The 27,992-nt window shown below is 32.6% G+C and overlaps 2 protein-coding genes across 3 annotated transcripts in view; both read right to left on the bottom strand.

Moving 5' to 3' along the window:
* Window positions 1-24,286, bottom strand: part of Sprt (PDZ domain-containing protein sprite) — a 76,393-nt gene extending 52,107 nt beyond the window's left edge. For both annotated transcript variants that reach the window (XM_070299679.1, XM_070299684.1), the window contains exon 1: window positions 23,897-24,286. The gene's annotated coding sequence lies outside the window, so the exon portion shown is untranslated. The remainder of the gene's footprint in view (window positions 1-23,896) is intronic.
* LOC138935310 (meiosis-specific nuclear structural protein 1-like) lies at window positions 17,476-18,693 on the bottom strand. Its single transcript, XM_070299761.1, has one exon. The coding sequence runs from the start codon at window positions 18,691-18,693 to the stop codon at window positions 17,476-17,478; it is 1,218 nt and encodes a 405-aa protein (XP_070155862.1).
* Window positions 24,287-27,992: the final 3,706 nt, after the last annotated feature.

Genomic DNA, 27,992 nt, shown 5'->3' with positions numbered 1-27,992 from the left:
GAATTTCTCACTTATCTGAGAGCTCGGCCAGGGCAATCCGAAGAAATTGTCCCGAATAATCAATTAGAATTCCGCTTTCGATTCGACGAAGAGGGATAACTGATCAAATTTAGCTTTATATAAGCCAAATCCTTTATATAATCCATCCTTTGTTGTACGTGATGTGCGAATTAAATTATCTATACCTTACATTTTCTCTCTCTCTCTCTCTCTCTCTCTCTCTCTCTCTCTCTCTCTCGCTCTCTTTCAATCGTTAATATCAGTTAAAAAAAAAAATATCTATATTATATATTTTATATTATATATACATACATATACAGCATGTATATATTGAAATACATAATGTATACGGGTACGTTTATAACACAACTCTGAAAGATATAGTTTTACGTGAATAATTCTTTATTGATGATAACGAGAGACATTGTGATCATAAAACGAATTGTTTTCGAAATTACAAGATATGTTACTTTTGGAATCGATTTGTTTTTACTATTTGAACGCGTTTGCGACATTTATCCGAGTATTTTGTTACGTATTTGTATTCATCTCTGAAGCTTCTCGCTAAAAAGATTTGCCTCAGTTTCTATGAATGTCATTTGCGCCATCGCGCGTCATATCCGTTCGAGAAGAAGGGAGATAAGCTGGATAATAACTTGCGTATATAGGTGCACGGGAATACCGTATCCTCGATTATGGTAATCAGTGCGATCTGTCGCATGAAAAGCGTTTGATAATGCGAAGACCGAACTTTTATGATCATGGGATATGCCAGGAATACCCAGACATATCTGGGTTTTTCAACTTACGTTCTCTTGAAGGATATACCTGGTATAATTCATTCGTTTGTCTTAAAACGACTCAGTCATTTAAATTTATCAAGCAACCTTGTTTGTAGAAGCAACGATATTATATTTTACAGATGATTATATCTTACTTTTGCCACAATACGCCTCGCGATTTTCCTGTATATTATCTCGTATGCACGCTAGTTGTAATATTCGTAACATGTTGAATATTTTTTATAATAATAAAACTATGGCAAAACGATAAAAGACAAGCTTATGAAAGGCAAAGAACTCCAGCGAAAATTATATCGGAAGTATTAATTATTTTCTTCGATGCTAGATGATCCGCGATAAAAGCCTCATCATATATCAATAAGCTTCCTCGGCTTAGAAAAAAACAAAAGTGCCTATTGACGTGAAGCCATGTCTGTTAAATTTATTTAAGCTTACTTAGACATTTGTGTACATCTGGTAATTTGTGATCGCCATACGATTAACGATTCGAGTATCATTTAACTGTTCATTTCTAAAGGCTATCCATTTCAAAAAAGAATCTGCTATATTATTATTTTTTATAGTAAAGTGAAGTACACTTTAGCAATAGAAGTACTTTCTGTATGAATTTCCACCGGATAACATTTAGTATCACGTGTGTTTGCGCAAGCGCTTTTTATTATTATTCGTTATGGAATATTAATGATTCTTTTATCGTTATATATCGATTCGCTTACATATATGGGCTTCTGTATCTGAACAAATATGTACTTATTAAGATTTACATTTAATCTTTTTATATATCTGAGTTGTATTTACTAGATATCGTGTATTTCCTATCGATTATAGATATTAGAAATCCGATTATAAGAATTACATTTATTTCAATGTCGGATCAATAAATTTTGAATCACAAAGAAATAAAAAAGTTTGTAAAATTTTAGTAAATTAAACAATGATTTTTGCCAATGTATATTATAATGTCATTTTATTTATTTAATTTCATGTGAAGTAGTTTTACAGAATTTTAATTTATGAGATCGTTTCAAAAAGATAAAAATCGATCATAATTTTATTAGACAAAACTATAAGATATCAAGTTCAACAAAGATCTAGAATCCGGAGTAAGAGAAAAAGAGAAAGGACGCAATATTTAGGATTACCTTGTGTATAGTTGAATGGATAAATAATAATGTTTCAAATACACGAATCTAAAATCTATTTCTCGTAATTGCACGTAATATTCGCATGACTGCTCTTGATGTAGGGCGGAAATCATTGGCCGAATACAACAACCCTTTTTCGCAATTCGCGGTGCCATATATCTGTTTACGAAGCCACCATTGCCGAGCATAATGATACCGCAGAGATATCTTTACGATCCTATTTCACGCAGCCCCACACACACAATGCGGAATTGAATATTTTATAGTATAGAATAAGTAAAATAAAGAGATTTTATAGAGTATGATATAAACCATTCGCATATTACGCTTATCATAAAAATATTAATCAAAATCATTTAAAATTCTCAATCACATACATATATTTGCAAGAAATTTCTATTATACATGAAATTAATATTATTTTGATGATAGGTCATGAAAAAAGTAGAAACGAGGAAGAAAATAATTTGAAATTATAAATCATTTTCTGAACTAGAATAATATTAAACAATATAGTACATTCACACGATAATGTAATGTATTTACTTCTCTACATCGTATTTGCTAACAGCGCTATTTGATATCCGATATACAGGGTGTCCCATTTTAAAGGACCCACTCAAATATCTCAGAGACACTGCGTTAAATCGAAAAATGTTTCAAACAAAAGTTGTGTGGCTTCAAGGGGGCCATAAGATGATGACAATGATTTGACCTTGGAAAATCATTTGAAGGTCATGTAAAGGTCAACTTTAAAATCTTAAATAGAAACCCCAATTTTTTATTTAGTATTCTTATAACTGATATCGAGAGCTTTCCAAAACACTATAATAAAGTATTTTTTTATTAAGTACTTTTTGAGTTATTTTATATTTTAATCTGACATATTTTGATATAAAAAATAAAATATTTCGTAAAATATTCAGTTTTCAATAATTTTACCGTAATACTTCTATGTACAGAATAATAAGACAAATTAATTAGTGCCAAAAAAAACAAATAATTGTTTAAAAAAATACATTGTAAATAATTTTCTTAAAAACAATTTTTTTTATACTAATTGATTTGTCTCATTATTCTGTACATAGAAGTATTACGGTAAGATTATCAAAAACTAAATATTTTACGAGATATTTAATTTTTTATATCAAAATACGTCAGATTATAAAATATAAAATAACTCAAAAAGTATTTAATAAAAAAATACTTTATTATAGTGTTTTGGAAAGCTCTCGATGTCAGCTAAATGAATACTAAATAAAAAATGGGGATTTTCATTTAAGATTTTAAAGTTGACCTTCACATGACCTTCGAATGATTTTTCAAGGTCAAATCATTGTCACCATCTTATGGCCCCCTTGAAGCCACACAACTTTTGTTTGAAACATTTTTCGATTTAACGCAGTGTTTCTGAGATATTCGAGTGGGTCCTTTAAAATGGGACACCCTGTATATTTCATTATTTGCATTCACGCTTCGAGATTTGAAACATATCGTATTCATATAGTAGGTTTTGATTTTAGACTTTCTATTAACGGAATAACGCCACGCGATCTCAAAGACGGATCGCTCGTAAGAATTATATAATCGTGATACACAGGAAAGATGTAAGAAGGCAGATATTCAAGCAGCACTCGCAAGTAAAACGATGCAACGTCTCCAGTATTCATAACTCGATGCTGCGAGGCGAGATCAGATGTAATCGCTCTGATGCGCCGAAACGAAAAATCCTCGCACCTCGAGCTATTCGTAGAGCTGAGACGGAGGAGTTCGCGTAATACGACTCGAGCAATGAAAATGGCAAAACGGTCTGTTTCCCATAGTACTTGCGAGCCAGCAGATGCAGCAGCCCTGCAGTCATCGCATTACAAACACGCTATTACGCCGTTCCGACGTATTCGCCGCGACGCGTTAGCCCGGCTTGCCGCGCGGTCGTCATGACAATTATAGCGAATGACAGAGATCCGATGTAATGTCCGATAAATTGCACGACGGCGATAGTAAGAAAGAATCGATAATCTTGACAAACTCGCGACTTTTCTCCTCGGTTTCGCACATTTTCTCGATAAACTTTCGCGTAGCTTACGCTTGCAATTAATACCAACTTAATCTCGGATTTTCCTCAGATAACGCGACTTAATTTTTTAAGTTCTATAGAAAGGATATTTAATTAGAACAACATCTTTTTTAAGAAAATCGGCGAAGATATAAAATCCAGATCTAATTCATTTAAGGAATACATGACTTTTAATTGCATCATCAACAAAATATACGGAGCTAATTGAGGTTGCAATAATAAATAATACTTTAACAAATTTTTATACTGATATCTGGCATTAAATAAATACATTTGCTTGTTGCATTTGTCCAATATAAAATGTATTAAAAAATAAGTTTGAACTTTTTTTTGGAAAAAAAAAATTGTCTAAATATATCTATAATTTTACATTATTAAATATAATTATATTTATACATTTGCTATCATACTTTTAAGTATTAGGTGTACAACTTTGCTTCCGCCGTTTTTTATCCGAAATTCGAGGCTTTATTGTAAAGAACTGGTTATACATTTATGAGGCGTTTTGAAATTGCTTGTTGAGTCACTCACAAGGATCGTGCCAATTCTTTTTGACTTTGACTCGAGTCTTCATTAAGTAATGCCTCCAATTCTGCATCTTCGAAAACCTTCTCTCTTCCACCGCTATGCCGGTCTTCGACGTGAAAATCACCGTTCTTGAAGCGTTGAAACCATTCACGACATGTTCTTTCACTAATAGCGGCTTCACCATAAGTATTTGAGAGCATTCGATAGCCTCAGCCGCAGATTTCTTCATATTGAAGCAGAAAATTAAAACCTCCCGCAAATGACGAGAATTTGGCTCGTAAACTGACATTTTCAATCGAGAATAACTTTATGATGCAGACACAAATCGACTAATGTTTCTATGAGGTTATGTTGACAGGTGCCCAAGTTTATCGCGTGACGTCTATGATCTATTTATTTCGACCACTACTTACCGCTAAAGCCATCTATAGGAAAACGGCGGAAGCAAAGTTGTACACCTATTTCATATTTGCTACCAGTATTCTCATTGTCACTATTGTTATGCAACGCTCTTTCCACCATCTCTGAGAACACGTGCCAGTATGCATGATTTATGCCTTTGCATTCAAAGGGGTCACGCAAAAAAAAATCTCAGGCAAGATGTTTTTCCGATCCCCGGGATCAGGAAGCGCGGATAAAGCTGGCAACAACTTCGCCCATTAACGAGATATTCAACCCCTCACCCCTTGTGAAACCGGTCTTTCTCATCTCTTTATGAATTAGGATCTCGCGCTCCCTATGCTAGTTTACGCTGGCAATGATATATCGCGCTTTAATAGCAGGGTTGGGAAGTAACGCGTTACTTGTAACGCCGTTACCGTTACAGTTACTTTTTTTCGGTAACTGTAACGGTAATGGCGTTACAAATTTTATTTGTAACGGAAAAAGTAACTTCGTTACATTTTTCGGTAACGAGTAACGAATTTAACATTTACTTTTATCGTTACTTTTTTCAAATTTTTTGATTTATTTAAGATATTATTCTTGCTATTGTGCGTGATAAAATTTTTATCTTAACCGTAAAGCCGTAAGAAAATCGACCAATTAGCATTCTTATTATGTTGTAAAAATGCTTGAATATGATTGATCAACTTATGGCTCTTGCAGACCAGTGCGATGACGCGACGCGCGATTTCCAATGAGAACTTTATCTTTTCGGAAAAGCAGAGCTCTCATTTACTACCAGTTCTAAGTACCTTGCAACGAAAATTAGAAAATCTCAATAAATCTGACCTTATAGATTGCCATTCATTAGTTGAAGCTATTCAGCAAGGTTTAAATAAAAGGTAACTTATTAATTTGATTAAACATATGTTATTTAATTTTAAATAAGGATTTAATTGAAAAATATTATTTTATTTTAAACTATTGATTCAAAAGTATTAATTTCAATAAAACAAACAATGTCGCTTAATTTATTATATTTGATTTTAAATTTCTTACAATATTTGAAACAAAAGAATTAATAATAGCAGCATGTTTACATCCAAAATTTAAGTTAAACTGGTTAACCGGAGAAAAAAGAAAACGTGCTGAAAATTACTTGGAGGATTTATTGGGAATCCGATCAACTGAAAATTCTTCAAAAGCTGGAAAATCTGACGATCACGATGATTTTTTCATTTTTGAGCAAAAAACGGTGCAAAATGAATCTGAACAAGAAGAATTGCAACGGTTTTTAAAATCAAATAATTGTAATATAGAAATGTTAGACTATCCAAAACTTAAAAAACTTTTTATTAAATATAATACAGCTCTACCAAGCAGTGCATCTGTAGAAAGAATGTTTAGCATCGGTGGCTCTGTATTAACACCACAAAGAGGGCATTTAAATGATGATACTATGGAGCAACAAATTTTATTAAAAATTAATAAAGAATTTCGATAAAATTTAATCATTTATTTTGTAATAAATCTTGAATGAAATCTTGCTTACAATTGTTTAAAAGTTTTTCTTATGCAAAATAATTTATTAGTTTGTATTGTAAAAAAGTAACGGAAATTGTAACGACTCGTTACTTTTTAGTAACTGTAACGGTAACGAGTTACTTTTTAAAATTAGTAACGAGTAACGGTAACGAGTTACTTTTTAGACAAAATAACGGTAACGGTAACGAGTTACTTTTATAAAGTAACTTTCCCAACCCTGTTTAATAGTGCGTCTGTCCCGAAACAATTCGGTAACCGTCTCTGGCTGGAATAACGCGTTTCTGGCAGCAGTTGTGTGAATGGATGCTTGTCCTCTCATCATCGCTCTCATGAAATCATTCCTGCGTGGTGAGGAAGATGCAAGCGGTGACGGGAAGAAGCAAATTGTTTGGAAAGAATATTTTTATAGCTTTTTCGAATATACATTAATTTGAGTTTGAATCTGTAATATTTTTATCCCACTTCTCGTCATTTAATTATTATTAATTTAGCGATATTAATTTAAACTAGAATTGATTATATTATTTAATCAGATTCTCTTATTCGGATACTTAGATATTCTTAAAACAAAATATTCAGTTATATAATAGTAAAGAGAAGAAAGTTCTCGAATGTTGTCAAGAAATAAATCGTACTCAGTAATAAATGTTATAATGGTTCCGCTTTATAGCGGACGGTCAAGAATGTTTTACGATAAATAATAATATATCAGAAGCGTCGCGATTCTCAGGAAGCCTTAATCGCAACGGAATAATTTCCCTTCTTTTCTTCCGTTGCGAAAACAAATAGAATTAATAAAATTCTTGCAGAGTTGTTTATTACCGCTCGAAAATTGACGCGTGAACACATTGATCGTTCTCCGAACACATATATAGACTCAATTATTCAACATGTTACATTGCATATTACATTTCCGTCAGATGATCTTATTTTTCTTTGTATAACGGCAACGCTTCAATGCTCACGGATGAAGGTACTCTTACTTTAAGATGCGAGCTAATTTACATAATTAAAAAAAAAAAAACCGGTTTAACTTTTCATAATTAATGATCACGTAAATCTAATTGAGAATTTTCAAGTATCTTTTGCTCATTTTTGTCTTTGATGGGTTTTCTTCGCAAAAACGAGAGAGATGGTTAAGTTAATAAATAAAAGGAATTGAGGGTTTATCTTGAAAATCAGACCTCTGACGACAAGTATATTGAATTATTTTTGTTTGATATACCAAATTGTAGTTTCTTATCCCAAGATCTCTCGCTTACTGATATTGTTCCTTGTAGCTTCTCTTTAATATAAGTTAGGTTTGTACTTTTGCCGGATAGGCTCATATAATAAATTATTGTCTATATATGTTATAAATATAATACGTCCCAGAAAATACATTAAAATATTAAAAACTCGAAAACATATTCTAAAAAAATATTTTTGAAAATATTAGGTGTATAACTTTGCTTGCGCCGTTTTTTTTCCGAAATTCGAGGCTTTATTGTTCTGAATCATTCCCATGTCTTTGAGGCGTTTTGAAATTGCTTGTTGAGTCACTCCCAATAATCGTGCCAATTCTTTTTGACTTTGACTCGAGTCTTCATTAAGTAATGCCTCCAATTCTGCATCTTCGAAAACCTTCTCTCTTCCACCGCTATGCCGGTCTTCGACGTGAAAATCACCGTTCTTGAAGCGTTGAAACCATTCACGACATGTTCTTTCACTAATAGCGGCTTTACCATAAGTATTTGAGAGCATTCGATAGCCTCAGCCGCAGATTTCTTCATATTGAAGCAGAAAATTAAAACCTCTCGCAAATGACGAGAATTTGGCTCGTAAACTGACATTTTCAATCGAGAATAACTTTATGATGCAGACACAAATCGACTAATGTTTCTATGAGGTTATGTTGACAGGTGCCCAAGTTTATCGCGTGACGTCTATGATCTATTTATTTCGACCACTACTTACCGCTAAAGCCATCTATAGGAAAACGGCGGAAGCAAAGTTGTATACCTAATATTAAAATATTTAAAGCATGTTCGGCCATAAAATATTATTTTATTTATTGTAGATGAATGTACAGGTTCCCTTGAATTTAGTTAGTTTTATTAATTCATTTCTTCGTAAATTCACTTCAGAAATCACGACTCTATTTGTACGTAGTTTAAACTTATTTAGTACTTTGTGATCGAGTAAAAGTTAACGAAAGAGAAAGAGAAAGAGAGAGAGAGAGAGAGAGAGAGAGAGAGAGAGAGAGAGAGAGAAAGAAAGAGAGAGAGAAAAGAAATCAAATTAGCTTGACTGCACATATCAGGATTTTTCTTCTTTCAACTTCCAAGAACCATTATTAAATTATGTTCCTGCGGCGTATTCCGCGAAGAAGATGCACATGATTCGCCGGGTTCGCACGCCAGATTCAGTCGAGTGAACCGAGTTTCACCTCGCCCCCGTATAATCAATGATATATGCGATGGAAAGAAGGAAAGTCTGCAAAGTTTAAAGATGCAGATTCCGTCGATGAGCATGTTCCATTACTCATACTGTATGAATAATCGCACGAATGGATAACGTTCGATAAGAAGCAAGACGTTGGCGAGTAACGCGAGATTGAAAAAACGATAGGAACGATGAAAAGAAGGGAATTTTTTTACAACAGGTTGGAACTGTTCGAACGAGTTCCATTGATGAATTTTAGAAATATGCGAAATTGTAATTGACAAAATTTCACATTTTAAATTTATCCTATTATCGTATTTAATGACAGGATATTTATGGAATATATATTGCCTTTTTTATCTCCTTCAAAGAATATTTATGTCCTTCGTTAAATTGTCTTTATTTATTAAAAATTAAGGGAACGAAGAAAGATTTTTTTAGAATTATCCAATGTATTAGAAGATAATCAGCTGATACAAAATTGTCAATTAAACGAAATCAGAATTCCTTTTCTCTTTATCTTACCAATTATTTTGTTAAATATTAAACAACCTGAACTTTTTTTTCTCGGTCTAATACAATGTTACCTTATACTCTTACGATAATCTTTAATGTATACCGCGATGGTTTCGCTTTAATGTGTTCCATCTGTATTCTGTCGTCACGGGCTTGTTCGCCTTAGTACAAAACTCGATCGATTACTATACAAGGACGTAAATGATAGTTCATATATAAGTATAGTTATGTGTAAGAGCGAGAGCCGAATATATTGAAATACATATAATTTTTTTCTCCTTCATCAAAAATGGTACATTTCAAAAAAAAAAAAAAAAAAAAAAAAAAAAAAAAAAAAAAAAAAAATTGAACGAAGAATATTTGCAGTCCAATCCTCAATTGTCAATTTTCAATAAATAATAATGATGAGATGTTTTTATTTAATATGACCGCTTCAACCGCTATGTAGAAATTACGCTGGGCCGTCATGACAAATAGCAAGCGGTAAAGATATCAAACGGAAAGAAGATATCAAGGTATCATTACGTGCACGAGAATCAAGGTATCATTACGCGCGCTCCCGACTGCTCCGTTTCAGGACTTCATTCATTGTCTGATGCTCTCTGCATAGCCGGATCGCTGCGGTATAGTGCTTCCGTTTCTCATGAAATATCGCAATGTTCTGCAATCAGTTTGACGAACATTCCGACTTTGTAATATAATTCGCCAACTTGAAACGTACGTTTAAACTATGATTAATAGCGCACCGATTGCGAAGTTACTTTACATTAAACATAACTTAGTATTCTGCATAATTCCGATTGTGTTAAAGTTGTTTAGTTAGAATGCAAAATTTTATAAGAAGAAAGAGAAAGGAAGGAGAAACTTTGAAGAAAAGTTGATTTAAGCATATAATATTGTTGAAACCAAAATATTTTTTTATTATATATTTTTTTATATGTTTTAAAATGTGCAACAAAATGAAAGTAAACTATCTTGTTTCTTCAATTAAAGTGGATGTTCTGCATTTTATATACATTCCCAAAATTGTAAATTAAAAAGTTATAATCATGTTTTTTTTTTTTAGGATGATTGTTACAGTTAGCAACAATTGCGTTGTATTCAATTTAAGTGTAATAGGATTTTACAGCAATTGTTTCTTACTGTCACAGAATTTGCGTAGACGCTAATTATACATTGTTTCGTAGATAAGTATAGTATCCATAGATGGTATTAATTATTAACGTACGAGTTTACCACTGTCTACGAATCGATGGCAATAATTGATAAATTGCTATTGACAATGTATCAGTAGCATATAGATCGTCTATAGTGAATAGTAGATAACAATTTCCTTCATTAATAAATCCTAAATAAAGGCAATAGTTGCATATATTCTTACGTATACATCGAGAACAAAAAATTGTTAACTTGACTAAATTCGTCCAACTAATTACTATTTCTTTAATTGAAATATTTTAATATTTTAAGTCAAATACGACATATTAAATAATTAAATCTAACATGAGGTATATTTGATTTAAATAGTTAAATATTTCAATTAACCGTTTGAGTGCGGCGAAGAGCTATCGCGCTTCACTTGTCGTTTGCCAAAAATGCGGAGGAGCGCGATAGCGCTTCTCTTGTTTTGTACCGAGAATGCGGTAGGGCTGCTGTTGGTTAGTATAATTTTCGCATCTATTGAAATCAGTTGTATTCATATCAAGTGCAGTTGTTATTCATTTCACTCAATTGTGGTTTTAGCATATATATAAGAAAATTCTTCAGCACTCAAACGGTTAAAGAAATACAAAGAAATAGTAATTAGTTGGACGAATTTAGTCAAGTTAACAACATTTTTTTCTCAGTGTAAGCATAACGATCGAATGTGTGCAGATAATACATATAAATATTAGAGTTTACCATCTTTCCAGCCTTTAGATATCCGCGAATAAATTTCTTTTAAAATATTTACGATCTGATTCTTAAATAATTTCATTATTTTTGTTTCTGGATTAAAAATGATTTTAGAATAATCTGTGAAAATAACGCAAGTAAAAAATTCTTTCTCGTAAATATTGAAATAAAAATTTATAAATTATTTCCTTTAAATATTGTCTCTCCCCCTCTCTCTTTCTCTTTGACAGATTTTTAAAAAACTTTTTTTTCAATATGGTGTAAAATTATAATCGCAAGAATTATAATTTTGCGTAATGGTATACGATTGATTAGTAGAATAAGAATATTACGGAAATATTGTAGGAATTAAATTTTCAGTGATTTAGTACTCGAAGAACTTATGCATCCTTCATTCGTAGAGCTTAAAGATATAATTCCTCGAATTTGAGAGAAAATCGTTTTCTATAGCGGGAATTCTACATTATTCTATTGCTCTATCGATTTATTTCGAAGTCTCGCCGGTATTCCGGCGTTATATGTTCTCGGGACGAGACTCTCCCCAATCATACTCTGATGAATACGTTCGACCGTAAATATCTGGCTGCGAACAGCTCCGGTTACGAGCGACGACGTTTCTTCTTCTCTATCCGATCGCTTCCAATTTCCATCTGTAATCCGCCGGTAATGTATCGAGCACAGCGAGGCGTTCGTCCCTTCAATTATTCCCGCGAAGAATAAACAGCGGTTATCGTAAACCCTGGACCACGAGTGGCAAAGTGTCGGGTTAAGACTTGTAGCACGTACAAATGCGCGAAGCTCGCATATACGGGTGCAATATTCGCGAACGTTTACGATACGTTTAGACTTGACGTTTATTTTATGACCTCTCACCCTGCGCGTCACTGTTTCTCTCTCTTTCTTTCGTCCCACACGATGCAATAAGTCGATATGTAAAAGAGATGACGCACAATAAAAGTTAAGAACCGTTTTAATAGGCAAGACAGCATGAAATATATGCCTCCATTCGTTAACAACAACAATAAACATCGCCCCTTATTGATTGTGTCATATTTGACGTACACCTTATTACAGGTCGATGTTTTACAACCCGAATAATAAGAGAATAAATTATATATTAATTAATCATAATGTCTTTGCGAGTGTGGTGACTGCGCAATATAATATATTGCGATTTATTTTTTTTTTCTACATCCAGTAACCGTATCAACTATGTTATTATAAACGTTTAAATATCTACGACGATATAAAACAAAATCGAAATCTGTTCCTTTTATTTGCACGTATCATGATAAAGCTATCGTAACTATCCAATCAATCCATTTTACGAAGTAAAAGGGCCTCTCTCGTGACAACGAACACGGATAAGTGCTTAAAAAAACAATTCGTTTGCCCAAGAGAAAAAAATGTCGTGCCTCGCGTAATCTCGTCTAACGGTATATTCATATGAAATAGTATATCCGTTATGAAATTGATGAAGTTGATCGCCCGTTGCGTTTTCGCTCATTAAAAGTTTCATTACTTGTTGCGATTTCGATGCAACTACATTTGCATAGGTTTCAGCTCTCGTGATAATGATTCAAAGATTTAATAAGATGTTAAGACGTGAAATATTGATCCATCAGATTCATCAAGCCGTCCAATCGTCGTACAGATTTTTTTTTGTCTTCACATATGATCACTCTTGTTTTTTCTCATTGTCAGATTTTATGTACCTTTGCATATTTTATAATTATCATCTGTAATAATATCGGCGAGGGATCCGTATGATAATACGATAATACTTTATATTTTATAAAAATAAACTTGTATATTCCAAATATTATCAATATACATATAATACATCTTCTATAAAGTTTAAATATTAGCGAGATAATAATTTAAGATTTTGGAAAAAACTTCTTAGAGATAACTTTTGAAGCTATAATCTTCTTAAAAAAATCGTGCTTTTGATGCAAACATAGTTGAAATTGTTAGTTAGAATTCATTTTTTGTCAGATTATAAACAGAATTGGTATTACCAAAAATAAGAAATGTCTAGAAAATGTTAATATTCCATTAAATTCCTATATACGGTGTATATGTATTATACAAAGTGACAAAAGAGTATGCTTTATAAAAGCTCAAGAACCGGCCCCCGTAACGAGAGTATCGATTAACATCACGGTGTTAATTCTAGAAGCGGCTCTCGTGACCTCAACGCAAACAATTTACAATGTGGCGCACAACTTATGCAATGACGAAAGAGCGAAGGGTCGTCATTAGGGCATAATTGACGGAGGTAAAACTTGAAGTTGTCGGCCGGGCGGCAGGGGACGGACACGTTTGAGAATAAATTTATCGTCGAATTACCGCTCGTTAATAATCGTGACGGATAGAAGTAACGAATTTGTAGATATAATCTCGCGGCGCAATTATTATTTAACGAGTTGTTTCAATGCTAAATTTTCCGCAGCTCGGACTCTCACTTAAGTCGCGCGTATTTAACCACCAGACGAACCGATTCTGATACGCTCCTCTGCACACACTCGTTCGACAGATTTATTATATACGATGTAATTAGTTATTAGCGATTCGAAACACAAGCCATGCTTATATTTCATATCTGGAATATTAATGATTCAATACACCGTGCGCGGCGACGTTGCTACTATTTTGATTTTCTTGGTGATAAGACTGACATCTAATAAGGAAAGCTTGTCATACCGGAAATTTTAATTAAACTTTTAGAGAGATCTAAGATAAATAAATATAAAAATCTTTAAGTACTGCAAAAAAACGTTTCTAGAAGATAAAACTGTTTCATTGTAAAAAGAGAAGAGGAAAATTTTTCTCTATCGTATATAGTTAATAAATTATACAAAGCTTTTTTTGTTAATTATTGATAATAATAAAGGAATTAGTCCGAAGCTGTTCGGATCATAATTCTTGGATAAATAGAGAAACTCTATTTATTTAAAAGAATTTCGGTAATGAACGAATATCGGAATCAATATACGAGTTACTTGAGCAGCGTTATCGAGAAACTCCATAACGAACGATTATATTTAATTACTGTTAACGGTACCAAGATCTTATCTCGATATGCCTTTAATTAGTACCGAATGCTGTGGATGACATATACCTGCAGTAATCGTGTGAACCTGAAGCATCGAAGTATCTTTATCCTCTTTTATGAGTGATATTCTTTAATTTATTTTTTATAAAATAACATGATATTTTTTCTACATATTTTTATAACGTAGACATATACAAAGAAAGTATTTTGATTAATTTTTCATAAATGTCCACACTTATTAAATATTATAATACAATAAAATATTACTTAAATATCTCCTAATAACATGATTATATAAATGAATTGAATTAAACTTATAAATAAAAAAAAAGATAAGGGACAAAAACTCTTTTGGGTGTTTCTCTACGTAAGTATTATCGTAAAGATTTATCGTAAAAAAATCAGTAACCAATACAAGTTATAATTAACCATGAGTAAGAAAAGAGTGTGGTAAATATGGTATATATAAAACATTATTTAAATTATTAGCTTTATCTTTAGCAAATAATATTTTTATATAAATTTTTTATAAATTCTCTCTACTTTTTTTGGATTGACTTGTCGGAGAGTAAGATGTTTAGTAATGAGCGTGCGAATTTCTTGAAAATTCCTTGAGAGCAATGCCTCTCCTGGGAAATCTTTGGACGTTCCAACAGGCGAGCAACACCTGGCGACAGATGTTAAGGGAGTATGTATATTCATACTATCTGATACACTAAATGTCCGAAAGACTTCTAATAACAATATTTTTTTTTAAATAAAATTCATCTCTCTCTTCTTGGATATATGGATTTAATATTATACTGCAATTAGGTGAGTATGTATCCAGTTTTCTTTAGGTCTAATAATTACATCTACAATGTTTTCCCGATGCTTAACTTTTATACATTGCCAAGATACGTAATTCTTAGTGGCCATTACAATCTTATCTGACGCCTTGATTAATATCTAGCAGGAGATGAAGGGTATTAAGAGAACATTATATGTAATTTATGGCAGTCATGTTACCACACAAGCGTAAACCACATTGCCTTGCGATATTGTATACTACGCTGACAATAATTTAAGGTTTCGATAACAGGAAAAATCAAATATCAAGATCAAGATATATTTCGTATATAATTTTAATACATTAGAATATATTATCACATATATCAAGCTCAACTCTTCTACACTCGCGCAAATTATTTCGCGATGTAACTTTATGAGGGTTAAAAAAATTCGAATGTGCTGGAAGTTGTTGCATCAAGATGATAATTTGTGATTTAATTAAAAGACGCGCGATAACTCTTTGCATTATGTGGTAAATAAAGTCACGTGCGCATGTGATATACAATTAAACTGTTTTCCCTTTCGGATAAGGACAATGATTTTTTTTAGTTTTTATATTAAGCCACAATTTGTGTATCGATCTGACTCTCACTTTTTTTCTTCTAACAAACTCGATTCAGTAGATCTCGCGACATATTTAACTCACAAATATGCGTAAAACCTACGGCATTGAACGTTCGTTGGGTTTTTAACTTCCGCCACGATTTCCGGCTATTTCTCTCACCCTTCGCGGTTTCTCTTCTGACCTTCTTACGGGAGGCCTCATCCTGTTGGACGAAATAATTTCCGCTTCTTTCAATTGTTGCCTATCATGTTCGTCTAAAATCTAATTTTTAGATATATTTTCTAGCAAAAACTACAATACTATTTCTCTATGGGGAAAGAGGAAAGGGCTAAATCAAATGTTAGTTTCGAGTTTTCTTTACTTTTCATTTCATCTATAACTTTTTTTTTGTATTATGATATGTATCGCTACAAAATTCGTTAAATAAAAAAATTAAAAGAATTTTGACTTTCAGTGATGCTTTCTAGTTTACACATTAATATTTTATAAATATTTTATTATTTTCAAATTAACTTTACATATATATGTATTTTTATTACTATCATCAAAAATAATGCGTAATCTCTCTATAATATTAATATTTTAACATAAACATTATACAGATCTACATATTGTTACTAGTATTAATGTTTAATTTTTTACAGTTATTATTTTACAGAATTTCTTTGTGTTTGTATAAACGATCGTTAATTTGCTATGTCTTATCTTCGATACCGTTCTAGAAGATTTCTGTCTTATTATCTTCCTTCAAAATTGGCTTCCTTCCAACATCCTTTATATTTCCCTCTGGCTCTACAAAGATATAGAACTATTTCCCTCATTCGTGTCTCACGATTGAAATGATCACTTCAACGGTTCTTGATATCGCATAATTTAACGATATTTCAATGAGCAGTCGATATTTTATCTCAATAATTAGAGCTTTTTTATTAAAAATATATCAATAGTATTACGTGTCATGTGCAATCATTGATTGCTATCTTTTATTTTTTTCTTTTACTAACTACCATTCGCAAAGTTCGCAATATTAGTTGCGTGTACCATCGTTTAATTTTTTTTTCTCAAACATTTGTTACTTAAAAATTATTCATATTCATCAGTATTGTTAATAATTAATAATAATAATAATAATAATTATTCATCAGTATTGTTAATACAATTCCTTTCCTTATCCCCAAAAGCAAGTAATAAAGCATATTTTATTGTCTTATTTATATTATAAAATTACTCTTATTAATAGACTTACAACACGATTCTTGTTCAACTTTAATATTGCTGTCGTCATCAATTTCACTTTACTTCTAATCGGTCACTTTCTTCTGATGCTTTATTCTTTCGATTACTTCTTTCTATCTCTCTCTACTTTTGCTTTTCCAAAAATATTCTCTTTTCTATCTGACTAACACATTGCATTTTTTCTTCTTTAATGTTATATCTTCATTTTAATTCTTGCTTTTCATAACTGTCTCTTAAATCCTATAGTTATTAATAAATTCGACGAGCCCAAAATAGCTATATTATTACCATAACTAACATTTTTCCATCATTATCTTTTTGACCTCTTCTGATTGATATTTCTATTTCATTCAATTTTTCATTTTTCTAATTCTAATGCATCTCTTGTCAGATACTCGTTATATTTACGAATATCTCGAAAATTAAAACTTTTCTTGTTTCATGTTTTTATCATATTATTTAACTTTTTATATCTTCGTCAACACATCGTCATTGATATTCCCAGTATCTTGATTTTCCTTTGTCAATTCGGCAAGAATTTGTTGTTCCTCAGTCGTGAGAATTGCTCTATTGACAAAGTTCGCGATATTAGTCGCGTGTATCGTCAATAAGCGTTTTCTTTCCTCCATTGCGCGTTTCTCCTCAGCTAGTTCCAACCTCCGTTGCTCTTTAACGATTTCCTCAATCTTAGCAATCTCCTCTTCACGAATCTTGCGGCGATGCGCAATCAAATTCTCCAGGTCCTTTCGGTGCTGTATTTTCATTCTCTTTTTCGCCTCCGCCGTGAACCTCGCCATCTTCTCGTCTTCCATAATCTTCCTCATGACTTGTTCGGCCCATGCTCTATCCTCCTCCACGAAACGTTGCTTACATTGCTCCGTAAAGACTATCTGTTCCCGTAAACTAGCTGCCAGTTCTTGCCGCATCTTTCTTCTGCGCACCGCCTCCTCCATCTCTTTGATTATGAGCTCGCACCTAATCTCCTCAGCTACGAGATCAATCAGGCGTTCCTCCTTCTCTCGTTTTCGAGCTTGAGCGTCTAGCATTATCCTCGTCGTTTCCAACAGGACACGTTCGCGCCTCTCTATCTGCTCCTGTCTGAGTCTGTCCATCTCCTTTGATCTCTCTTCAATCTCCTTCAAATATTCTAGATCCTCCCGCCGCTTCTTCTCTTCCGCCTCGCGCTCCTTTTGCCTATGAATTTTCTTCATTTCTTCGAGGATCAGTCTCTCTTGTCTTGCTTTCTCCACGAGCTCGCATTTTTTCTCCAGTGCTCTCGAGAGTTCCTGTTCCTCCTGTACTCGATCCGCTTCTTCCAGATACTTCCTGTATTCGCGAGCTTCCTCCACGAGAACTCTTTTCTCTTCTTCTTTCCGCGTCAGCTGTTCGTCCAGCTGCTGCCTGTACTTCTCACATTTTCGCAGGATCTCCGACTGCCGCTGGAGATCCTCCTCCAATATCTCCCGCTGTTGTTCGCGAGCCAATTTGGCGCTCTCGCCTTCTCGCATGAGTTCGATGTATTTGCGAGCCTGTCTCTCCTCGAGTTGAGCCTGCAGTCCCTTCACCATGTAGGCACGCCGCAATTCCGCCGCCAACTCTGCGACCGCGTCATATGACTCGCGATTGTGGCAACCGCGACGAAACTTTGCAACGTACAAAGCGCTTTCGTTGTTCAAGAATTCCATAATCGTTATTTTTATATTTCTTGTCTCTCTTATGAAGAATATTGAGATGTCTGGAGAATGCGTGCGTTTGATGAAGAATCGTGGAATTAGATGTCAACAGGTCGGTTAGGTGAGATGTGTTTTAACGTGCTTGGAGCTGGTCATAATCTTCCGGTTTCGCCTGCAAGGGTTACGCTAGTTCATATAGTCTCATAAAGAGTAAATACACTTACATGCGGAAGCAACAAATATTTATAAAATCTTTGAAAATTTTTACTCTTTACAATTTCGAATAAAAACATACATATTTTAGATTAAAAAACATATTGAATACATTCGATATGTATAGATTGACTTTGTTACAATTTTACGTAACTTTTATTTTTAATTAATTTATTATTTCTTCTTACATTACTATTAAGTATATATATATATATATATATTCTAATTTTTTATAAATTGAAATACATAAAAAGTAACTGACAAAAAGGGCTCATGCATTAAATATCGCATTGTCTTTGTCGAGTTTTATGGCCGTTAAACATTATATTATATTTTATATTTTGTTATACGTGCTTTCTATTCATTTTTCATATGAAAAGATATAGCGAAAAGATACAGCAACGCGCTAATTAATTAATGAACGCATCGTCGGATTCAACATTGCATAACTCGCTGGGAAACATGTCGCGGTGAGAAAGAGACATTTGGCTGATGAAAAGTTTTCTTTTTCGTGCTGCGCGTATTATGCTACGAATCGCATTGAGTCGTATTAATATTAAATTGACGATACGGTAAGATAGTCTTTATATTGACTACCTCTTTTCTTCCTTCCATTTTCTTCCTTGCGGGACTTAAATACGTCTTGGGAATTTTCACACGGTAAATTAGGTTAATCTAAATTTAATGGGAGAAGTGGGCTAAAATACCGTTATATTTTCCATTGTTGATAGTAACGAAAACGAAAACTATCGTTAGATCTCGACTTCAATATGCAGAAAAGCCTTGAACTTACATAGGATCATGCTTCGTTAATCAAGTGTGTTTACGGGAAATAATCATGTGTTTTTTACCGTAATAATTATATCGTAAGATTCAACGTATAAATAGCAATCAAGTATCAAGACGCGCGAATAAATGGATATCAATAAAATAAATTGATTAATCATAAAGTAATCAATGCTTCTATTAATGATCGAGAAATGAGAAATCGACAGTGAAAGAAATGTAATCGATCATGATATGCTATCATGTTGTACATTTAATACTATTACATCTTTAACATAATGTACAAATTAATATGTAAATAATTTGTTAGATGTGATGCATATTACGAGACGATGGACAAAAAATCTATTTTCTTTTATAACAGAACACATATTATATAACTGAAATATGTTACATGCAAAGGAATCAATTTGGAACGTGACAAAATAATTCACAAATCATCGATCGAATTTCCTCAAAAGATACGAGATTGAATCAGCACTTTATCTTTCTGACTTTGACATATGCGCTCCACAATTACGAGCTCCTTGTTCTGCTGAAAGCAGCTGCCGATTTGAGTATGAAACCGCAATTTATTAAAGTATCCGCATCTTAAAGTATATTATTGAAACCAAAATTTCTTAATAATACTGTGTTGATAACTCGATATAATTCAGAAATATTCTTTTTTTATTTTAATAATTTTAATAATATTACATTGTACGTAGAAGTAAGAAAACGTAACATAAAATTCTATAAATGTAATAAAATATTATTTCGTATAAATCAATCGATTTATAATTAAAACTATTTAAGATAACTTCGTTAAAATTACAAAACATCGTAATAAGAAAAATTGGCAAACTGCTTTAGAAAATATTTTTTAAAAGTTTGAAAGAGAAAATATAATTTTCAATATAAAGAGAAAACTTTTAGGAAAAACGAGATACTTTATAAAGCGTGTAAAACAAAGTAAGTGTGTTAAGAAATATTAGCGTCTTTGGTATAATATAATAGAATGCCGAACCTGAGTAATAATATTCTTCGGCGATTCAAAACAGACCATTTATTTGCTCTAATAGCTCGGTTCTTGCTCAACGAACCGTTTTATTTTATACGAGCAACGATTATAATTGCCGCCGACCGTTGAAATATATGTAGACATTATTAATAGGCGTGGTATCGTGCTTGCTTGATGAATAAGTCTAGTGTAGCATTACGTTATGTACACGTAAGAAAGAACCCCGCACTAATCATATGGAAAATCTGTCCCGGTCAAATCAATTGGTTTTTACATATGTTGTAGCTTATGACCTACTGAACAAAAGATGTAATGGGCACAAAGCTCAATAATGGACAGTTATCGAGTTATAATCAGTCAAACATGAAAAATTCGGACTACCGAATAGTCAAATCTCGGAAGATATTGATTTTTTTGAAAAATGTGTGAAACAAACATAATAGGGTTTTACAAAATCTGTTAGTTGGTGACATTATTTGTGAATTTTGAATGACCTTGAAAAGCTCCGTGAACAAAAATCTTCCACAAAAATGCCTATTTTTTATTATATTCGTGTAGCTAAATTCGAGACGTTTTCAAAATATTTTTGATGAACCTTTTTTCTACTAAAACTTCTTGAGAACTAATATAATTGACTAGAAATGGACATATCAAGTCTATGTTCAAGTTTTTTGATCATACAATTATAATGCCTCATCTTCATCACTTGGGCGAGTTTTATAACATTGCAGGTGCTATAATTAATAGATATCATCCTTTAGTTTTAATGGAAGAAGTTAATGCAGGATTAGCAAGAGAACTTCTTGATAAATCTAGAGAGGTGAATATTGTTCAAGCGCGAGTTGAAGTAGAAAGGATGTGCTATAGAAATGCACAATAGATACATTTACATGAAGGACAGTTACGTGACTTTCCACGCCTAACATTAAAATATTTACGAGATTTGACTATTGGTACATTTCAGGTTCGTCTAGCAAGATCTTATATTCAAGATAAGATTTCACAAGAAGAATTTCAATTGGATTCGTTGTTTTATGAACAAGGTTTCATAAGGGTGCGAGTGTTTTCACGATTCCGTAATGCTACAAAACATCAAATATTTATAGCTTACAACATAAGAGATGCAGATAATATAGGTGATGAGAGGGAGGCGATTTTTGGTTATTACTGCACCTGTAAGTCAGGCGCACGGACTGTGGATACATGTGCACATGTAACCAGCGTATTGTGGTATTTAGGATATGCACGACACCAGCCCAATGTTCGTTATCCCTCTTCATCATTATTGAACACAATATTAGATGCCGCTCAGAGACCACCACAGCAGGATCCAAATAATGAGTAATATACAATAAGATCATTTATTTTATTACCCCACACATACACACACACACACATACACACACAGCAGAGAAGGTTTGGAGTCAAAAAATACTACGGGAGTGACGAACCGTGGGGTCCTTATCTCTGCTGTGACACATAAAGATTTTTGTTCACGGAGCTTTTCAAGGTCATTCAAAATTCACAAATAATGTCACCAACTAACAGATTTTGTAAAACCCTACTATGTTTGTTTCAAACATTTTTCAAAAAAATCAATACCTTCCGAGATTTGACTATTCGGCAGCCCGAATTTTTCATGTTTGACTGGTTATAACTCGATAACTGTCCATTATTGAGCTTTGTGCCCATTACATCTTTTGTTCAGTAGGTCATAAGCTACAACATATGTAAAAACCAATTGATTTGACCGGGACATATTTTCCATATGATTAGTGCGGGGTTCTTTTATCTCGGGGAATAGACGTTACTACGGCCGTTTTAACTTTGTAAATTTAATAATAGTTATTTCCGATACATTTAAAAAGATTATTGACACATATTTTCTTTGCATCAAAGAAGTCTTTGGCGACCGAAAATTTGTATTAAAAAAAAAAAAAGAAAAAGAAAAAAATGAGTTTAATATTCTATAGCAAATCAGAACTTGAAGCAATCGACAAATTTCAAATCAATCGTTTCAAATAACAATTTTCCTTCAAATTTTAAGCAATTACTTTTTTTTATTTAATATATCGCATGCGCATCTCAGTCATAAGTATATTTCATTTGATATACAGGGTGTCCCATTTTAAAGGACCCACTTAAATATCTCAGAAACACTGCGTTAAATCGAAAAATGTTTCAAACAAAAGTTGTGTGGCTTCAAGAGGGCCATAAGATGGTGTCATTAGTTTGATCTTGGATGGCATCGTTATGGTCAAGTCAAGGACACCTTTAATTTCTTAAATGGAGCCCCCTATTTTTTATTGCATATTCTTATAGCTTATGTCGAGATCTCTCCAAAACACTATAATAAAGTATTTTTTCATAAAGTACTTTTTGAGTTATTTTATATTTTAATCTGACATATTTTGATATAAAAAATTAAATATCTCGTAAAATATTTAGTTTTCGATAATCTTACCGTAATACTTTTATGTACAGAATAACAAGACAAATCAATTAGTATAAAAAAATAATTGTTTTTAAGAAAATTATTTACAATGTATTCTTTAAAATAATTATTTGTTTTTTTTGGCATTAATTAATTTGTCTTATTATTCTGTACATAGAAGTATTACGGTAAAATTATCGAAAACTGAATATTTTACGAAATATTTTATTTTTTATATCAAAATATGTCAGATTAAAATATAAAATAACTCAAAAAGTACTTTATGAAAAAATACTTTATTATAGTGTTTTGGAAAACTCTCGATGTCAGCTACAAGAATACTAAATAAAAATGAAGGTTTCCATTTAAGATTTTAAAGTTGACCTTCACATGACCTTCAAATGATTTTCCAAGGTCAAATCATTGTCACCATCTTATGGCCCCCTTAAAGCCACACAATTTTTGTTTGAAACACTTTTCGATTTAACGCAGTGTTTCTGAGATATTTGAGTGCGTCCTTTAAAATGGGACACTCTGTATATTTCTCAGATAATTTAAAAAAAAAAATAACAATTAAAATCTACGAAACATATCGTGTAGAATCCTCAATCACACATACACACATACCCGGGTATACTGAAAGAAAAATCGTTCGTAATATTAAACAATGTTTATCCCAAAGTCATGCCCTTTCAATAAACCGAGTAAACAGCGATTGACCCCGAATGTTCGAGGACGCGTGCGCTGTCGACAAATTAGTAACCAAAACAAGATAGACGTACCTTCTCTGCGCAGGTCCGTGTATACCGAACTCGAATGCGAATTGCAGCCACGTGCACCGTGACACCAATATGCGTATATGCAACACTGAGGGAAACAGAGAGAGAGAGAGAGAGCGAGATAGATAGATAGAGAGAGAGAGAGAGAGAGAGAGAGAGAGAGAGAGAGAGAGAAAGAGAAAGAGACTGCACACTCGAAACAAAAGAATTTTCCGCTCGGCAATTTGCACCGGATCGATGATGTCGTGACGAATGGACGCGTGACGAGCCCGCGTTGTTTCGATTTTTTTTTAAATCAATTTTTAGCGGCCAGTCCGAATCGGATCAGAGCTTCGTTGCTCGGAGCCGCGGTTGATACGAACGCCACGGCGGATTGAGACCGACTAACCGGCTTTCCGCGTCGCAGCACACGCGAGCCGAAGCTCTCTTGCTATTTGCCGCTGTCGGCCCCTTTAAACCCCATACTCGCCGATGGGGGCCCCGCGGGAACCGGCCGGGTAAGGTTTCTACGGTCCTGGGAATGGATGTGCGAGGAGAGGGAGTGCCGATTAGTGGGAGATGCCTGTTATATGCGTGAAATAGCGAGAGGATTGACTATCGAAATGTATTCGATTTGATTTCATAATCGCGGCGTGCTATACGCGAGACGCTAAATAATTGAATTCGAATATCCAGGATTGATTCGTTTATAATTGGTGAGATACACGTAGCCGGGATGATTAATTGTTCGTTCATTAGACGTCCATAGGCATAGAAGGTTGTAACGAAATTGCAACGTCAGGATATATTATTAGGATAAACATATATCTTTAGAATTTATATAAAATTTATTTAATATTTTATTTATTTATTTTATTTTATTTTTTGAGATAACTTTTTCAATAATTTCATTTATATTAATATAATATTAACGCCATATTTTTCAAGCAAATAAAAACACACCACACACACACACACACACACACACACACACACACACACTTTTTTGATATAAAATAGAAATTTAAAAGTCTATATTTGTCTGATTTTTTGGTGTATTAGTAAATGTTAAATCGTACATTTATAATAATTTCGGAAATAATTATTAGCGTTCCATATAATTACTGGAATGTATCGTATCTAAAAAATAGTAGCCTATAAAGAGAACATTATAAGTACCATGCAGGAATGCGCATTTATTTATCTTTATTTACTCCGTCCGTGAAACGCGCCGAAAGGAATACAAGAAAGTATCAGGACATAAAAGCGATATGATCCTATTTTTATAGGTTTCGTTTGATAGTGGCTGTCGACCGTCGTTTTCACGCTTTTACGCGAACCTGTTTCTGAATGTTTCTGTTTCGCGATTCGAAGGCGAGCAGCGCATAATCGTACGTATCTTATGAAAATTGTGACGATACAAAATACTCGGGTAACGTCGTTCATGTTAGAAATAGTTTCAACTGTAGCCATACGATTTAACAGTATTATTAAAATCTTACGGCGAGGCAATTATTCTACTAGAAACCGGTCGTTTTAATAGAGTCATAAAGACTTGATATGAGGATAGTGACACTAATCACCGTAATACGCAAGTGCCCTTATTATTGTCCGGTTACGCCTCCTGACTCGTCGTTCTTATGCGCACGAGCATAAGAACTACGGACTCTAATCTCGAAAAAGATTAATAAAAAAAGGATAGTTAAAACTTCACATAAATCTTTCTCTTCTCTTCTTCTCACGCAATCTAATATACTTGTTTGAAAAGAATATTTACAGCAAATGACAAATGGCAATGCGATATATAAGAGAATTAATATGTTATCAATATAATATAAAAGTAATATAATAAAATCAAATCAAATATTTTAATTTAGAAAAAAGAATAGAAGAAAAAATAGGTATATATTTATATTAAAATTTAAGGTCAAATTTTTGCATATATACGTATATATATATATACATAATACTACATAATACTACATAAAAAAAATATAAGCAATGAATATATAAAACATCATGACATTAAGTATCTTTCATTAAAAAAATATTTATTTATTTTTATTTAAGTATAACTGTTTTATGAAAAACTTAAACATCGGATATTATGCATAAAAATATAATTTTAACACAATATCTGACTTGATTAAGTTCTCATTTCAGAGACACTATGTTGTCTTTCAGTCTTCATGCATGTTTTCTGCAACTGCCAGCTAAAATGTTAAATACGACTAAAGTGAGTCGTTATGCCCGCCATTTGAGGGGACTGGTGATTAAAGTATGTGGATACGTAAATGCCCTTGAGGGGGATCAATTTGCGCTCTTTTCTCGTTCCGCGCGAGAGAGCAAGAAATGGAAGAGGTGGGCGAAGAAAACGAGGAAGCGCGATGGGGATAAGCCGGACGATGACGATGAGAAATATCTAAATTAACGTGAAGGAGAAGCGTGGCGTATGTAACATTAAGGCTGGCTCGTCCGACATGACCATTTTGCCTGTACATGATACATCGCTATTTTATAGGAAATAAACGACTTGGCAGGATGGAAAGTGCGCTCATATGCACGATATTTTCGCTTTCGTAATAGAGATAAAGATTTATAAAATATCAAAAAATATATGTCCGATACACGTATATTTGAGAAACTTTGAATTAAAATAATTTTACTGCGAAAGTTATAAAAGGATAAATGGCTAAAATGTGTCAAAAAAGAAATGAAATTTTATTTTCAAGCTTGAAATGCGCTTTTTTAACTTTGCTAAAAAAATTATATTCAGAAATTCAGAAATTGAGAATTAATCGATTTTTATTATATCTCACGTAAATCATTTAAATTCGTATGGTACATTTTACATTTTAAAATTAGAATTTTATTTTCAACAGAGAACAAACGTACGCATTTTTCTACTAATAATTTTAATTTTTAGATCGTAATAAATTTGATTATAAATGTTTCCTAGATTGCAGCTATGAAATGAAATGAATTGTGGCTCCGCATATTTTGCATGTTGTGCGTGTTTGGTGCAAGCGGAAATTATAATTAAATTATCGACCATAAGTTATAGGAAATTTCAGCTTTAACAAAATTAGAGTTAGATGAGGTTGAAGCGCATTATTGGAAAGTGCTTCCAGCCTTGTCACGAAACATCCATATAAAATAGTATCATGTTTATATAAAATAAGATCAAAATAATTAATTAAAATTTTGCTCTCAACATATATCTTTTTCTCCCTTTTGTAGTGAATTATATTAATTACAGAATGAATAAAATTATTACATTTGTTATCGTATAAATTTAATAATTATGCCAAATGATAAATACACGCATATATTCTTTAAGAATTATATTAGCCGAGAAGTCTTTCGGTTTTTAAATTTCTTAAGTATATTAAATATTTAGTCAAATAGCATCAATTTTATAAAGTATTTTGCCAATGAAAAAAGACAGGATTGAGGTACAGGATTTATCGTATTAAATTCTATACATTTGTGACATAGTTTCTTTTTATGTGAAATAAAAGGCATGTTCAAAAAAAAAAAAAAAAAAGAAAAATACAATTTTTTGATTTCCATTATCATATATAAATATTTCGTAATTTTATTATATAGAAAGTCAGTCCTATTTCCAGAGCTGTCAAAAAATAGTAGTTTTCTTCGTTTAACCAGTACCATTCTTAATGGTTTGTTGCAACGTCGAATATACAATATATAAAGATTGACGGAGTTTGCACTTACAACATCAGGCCAATAACTGAAAAAGCTTTTTATACCTAACCTGACCTGAAAGCTTTTTCTTTAGAACTTGTATATATGTATATTGCTGGACATACGATTCCCTTTCGTTGTACTAAAGCTGGGAGTTTTTAAAATATATTGTTACTGTTCAACATGGTTCTTGAAATTACATTAATAAGATGAATAATACACGATATATAAGATAGCAAGTCATTTGAATTTCTAAATTTCGAAAATAAAGAAATTCTTGTTTAAATCTTTATCATGTTCAATATAAATTATTATTCTTTGCTTCGAGGAAGAGAAATTATCTATAATTTATTTATATATAATATTAGGTTTGCTTCCGCCGTTTTTTTTCCGAAATTCGAGGCTTTATTGTAAA

The sequence above is a fragment of the Polyergus mexicanus genome, unplaced genomic scaffold, assembly GCF_030449975.1.
Source record: "Polyergus mexicanus isolate NDT 795.1 unplaced genomic scaffold, iyPolMexi1.0 SCAF_8, whole genome shotgun sequence".
Lineage (NCBI taxonomy): Eukaryota > Metazoa > Arthropoda > Insecta > Hymenoptera > Formicidae > Polyergus > Polyergus mexicanus.
The sequence above is the reverse complement of the archived record's forward strand: the minus strand, read 5'-3'. Positions and strand labels throughout refer to the sequence as shown.

What these genes read in the sequence shown, in the direction of transcription:
- LOC138935310 (XM_070299761.1), bottom strand. Translation starts at nt 18,693, where the DNA reads ATGGAATTCTTGAACAACGAAAGCGCTTTGTACGTTGCAAAGTTTCGT.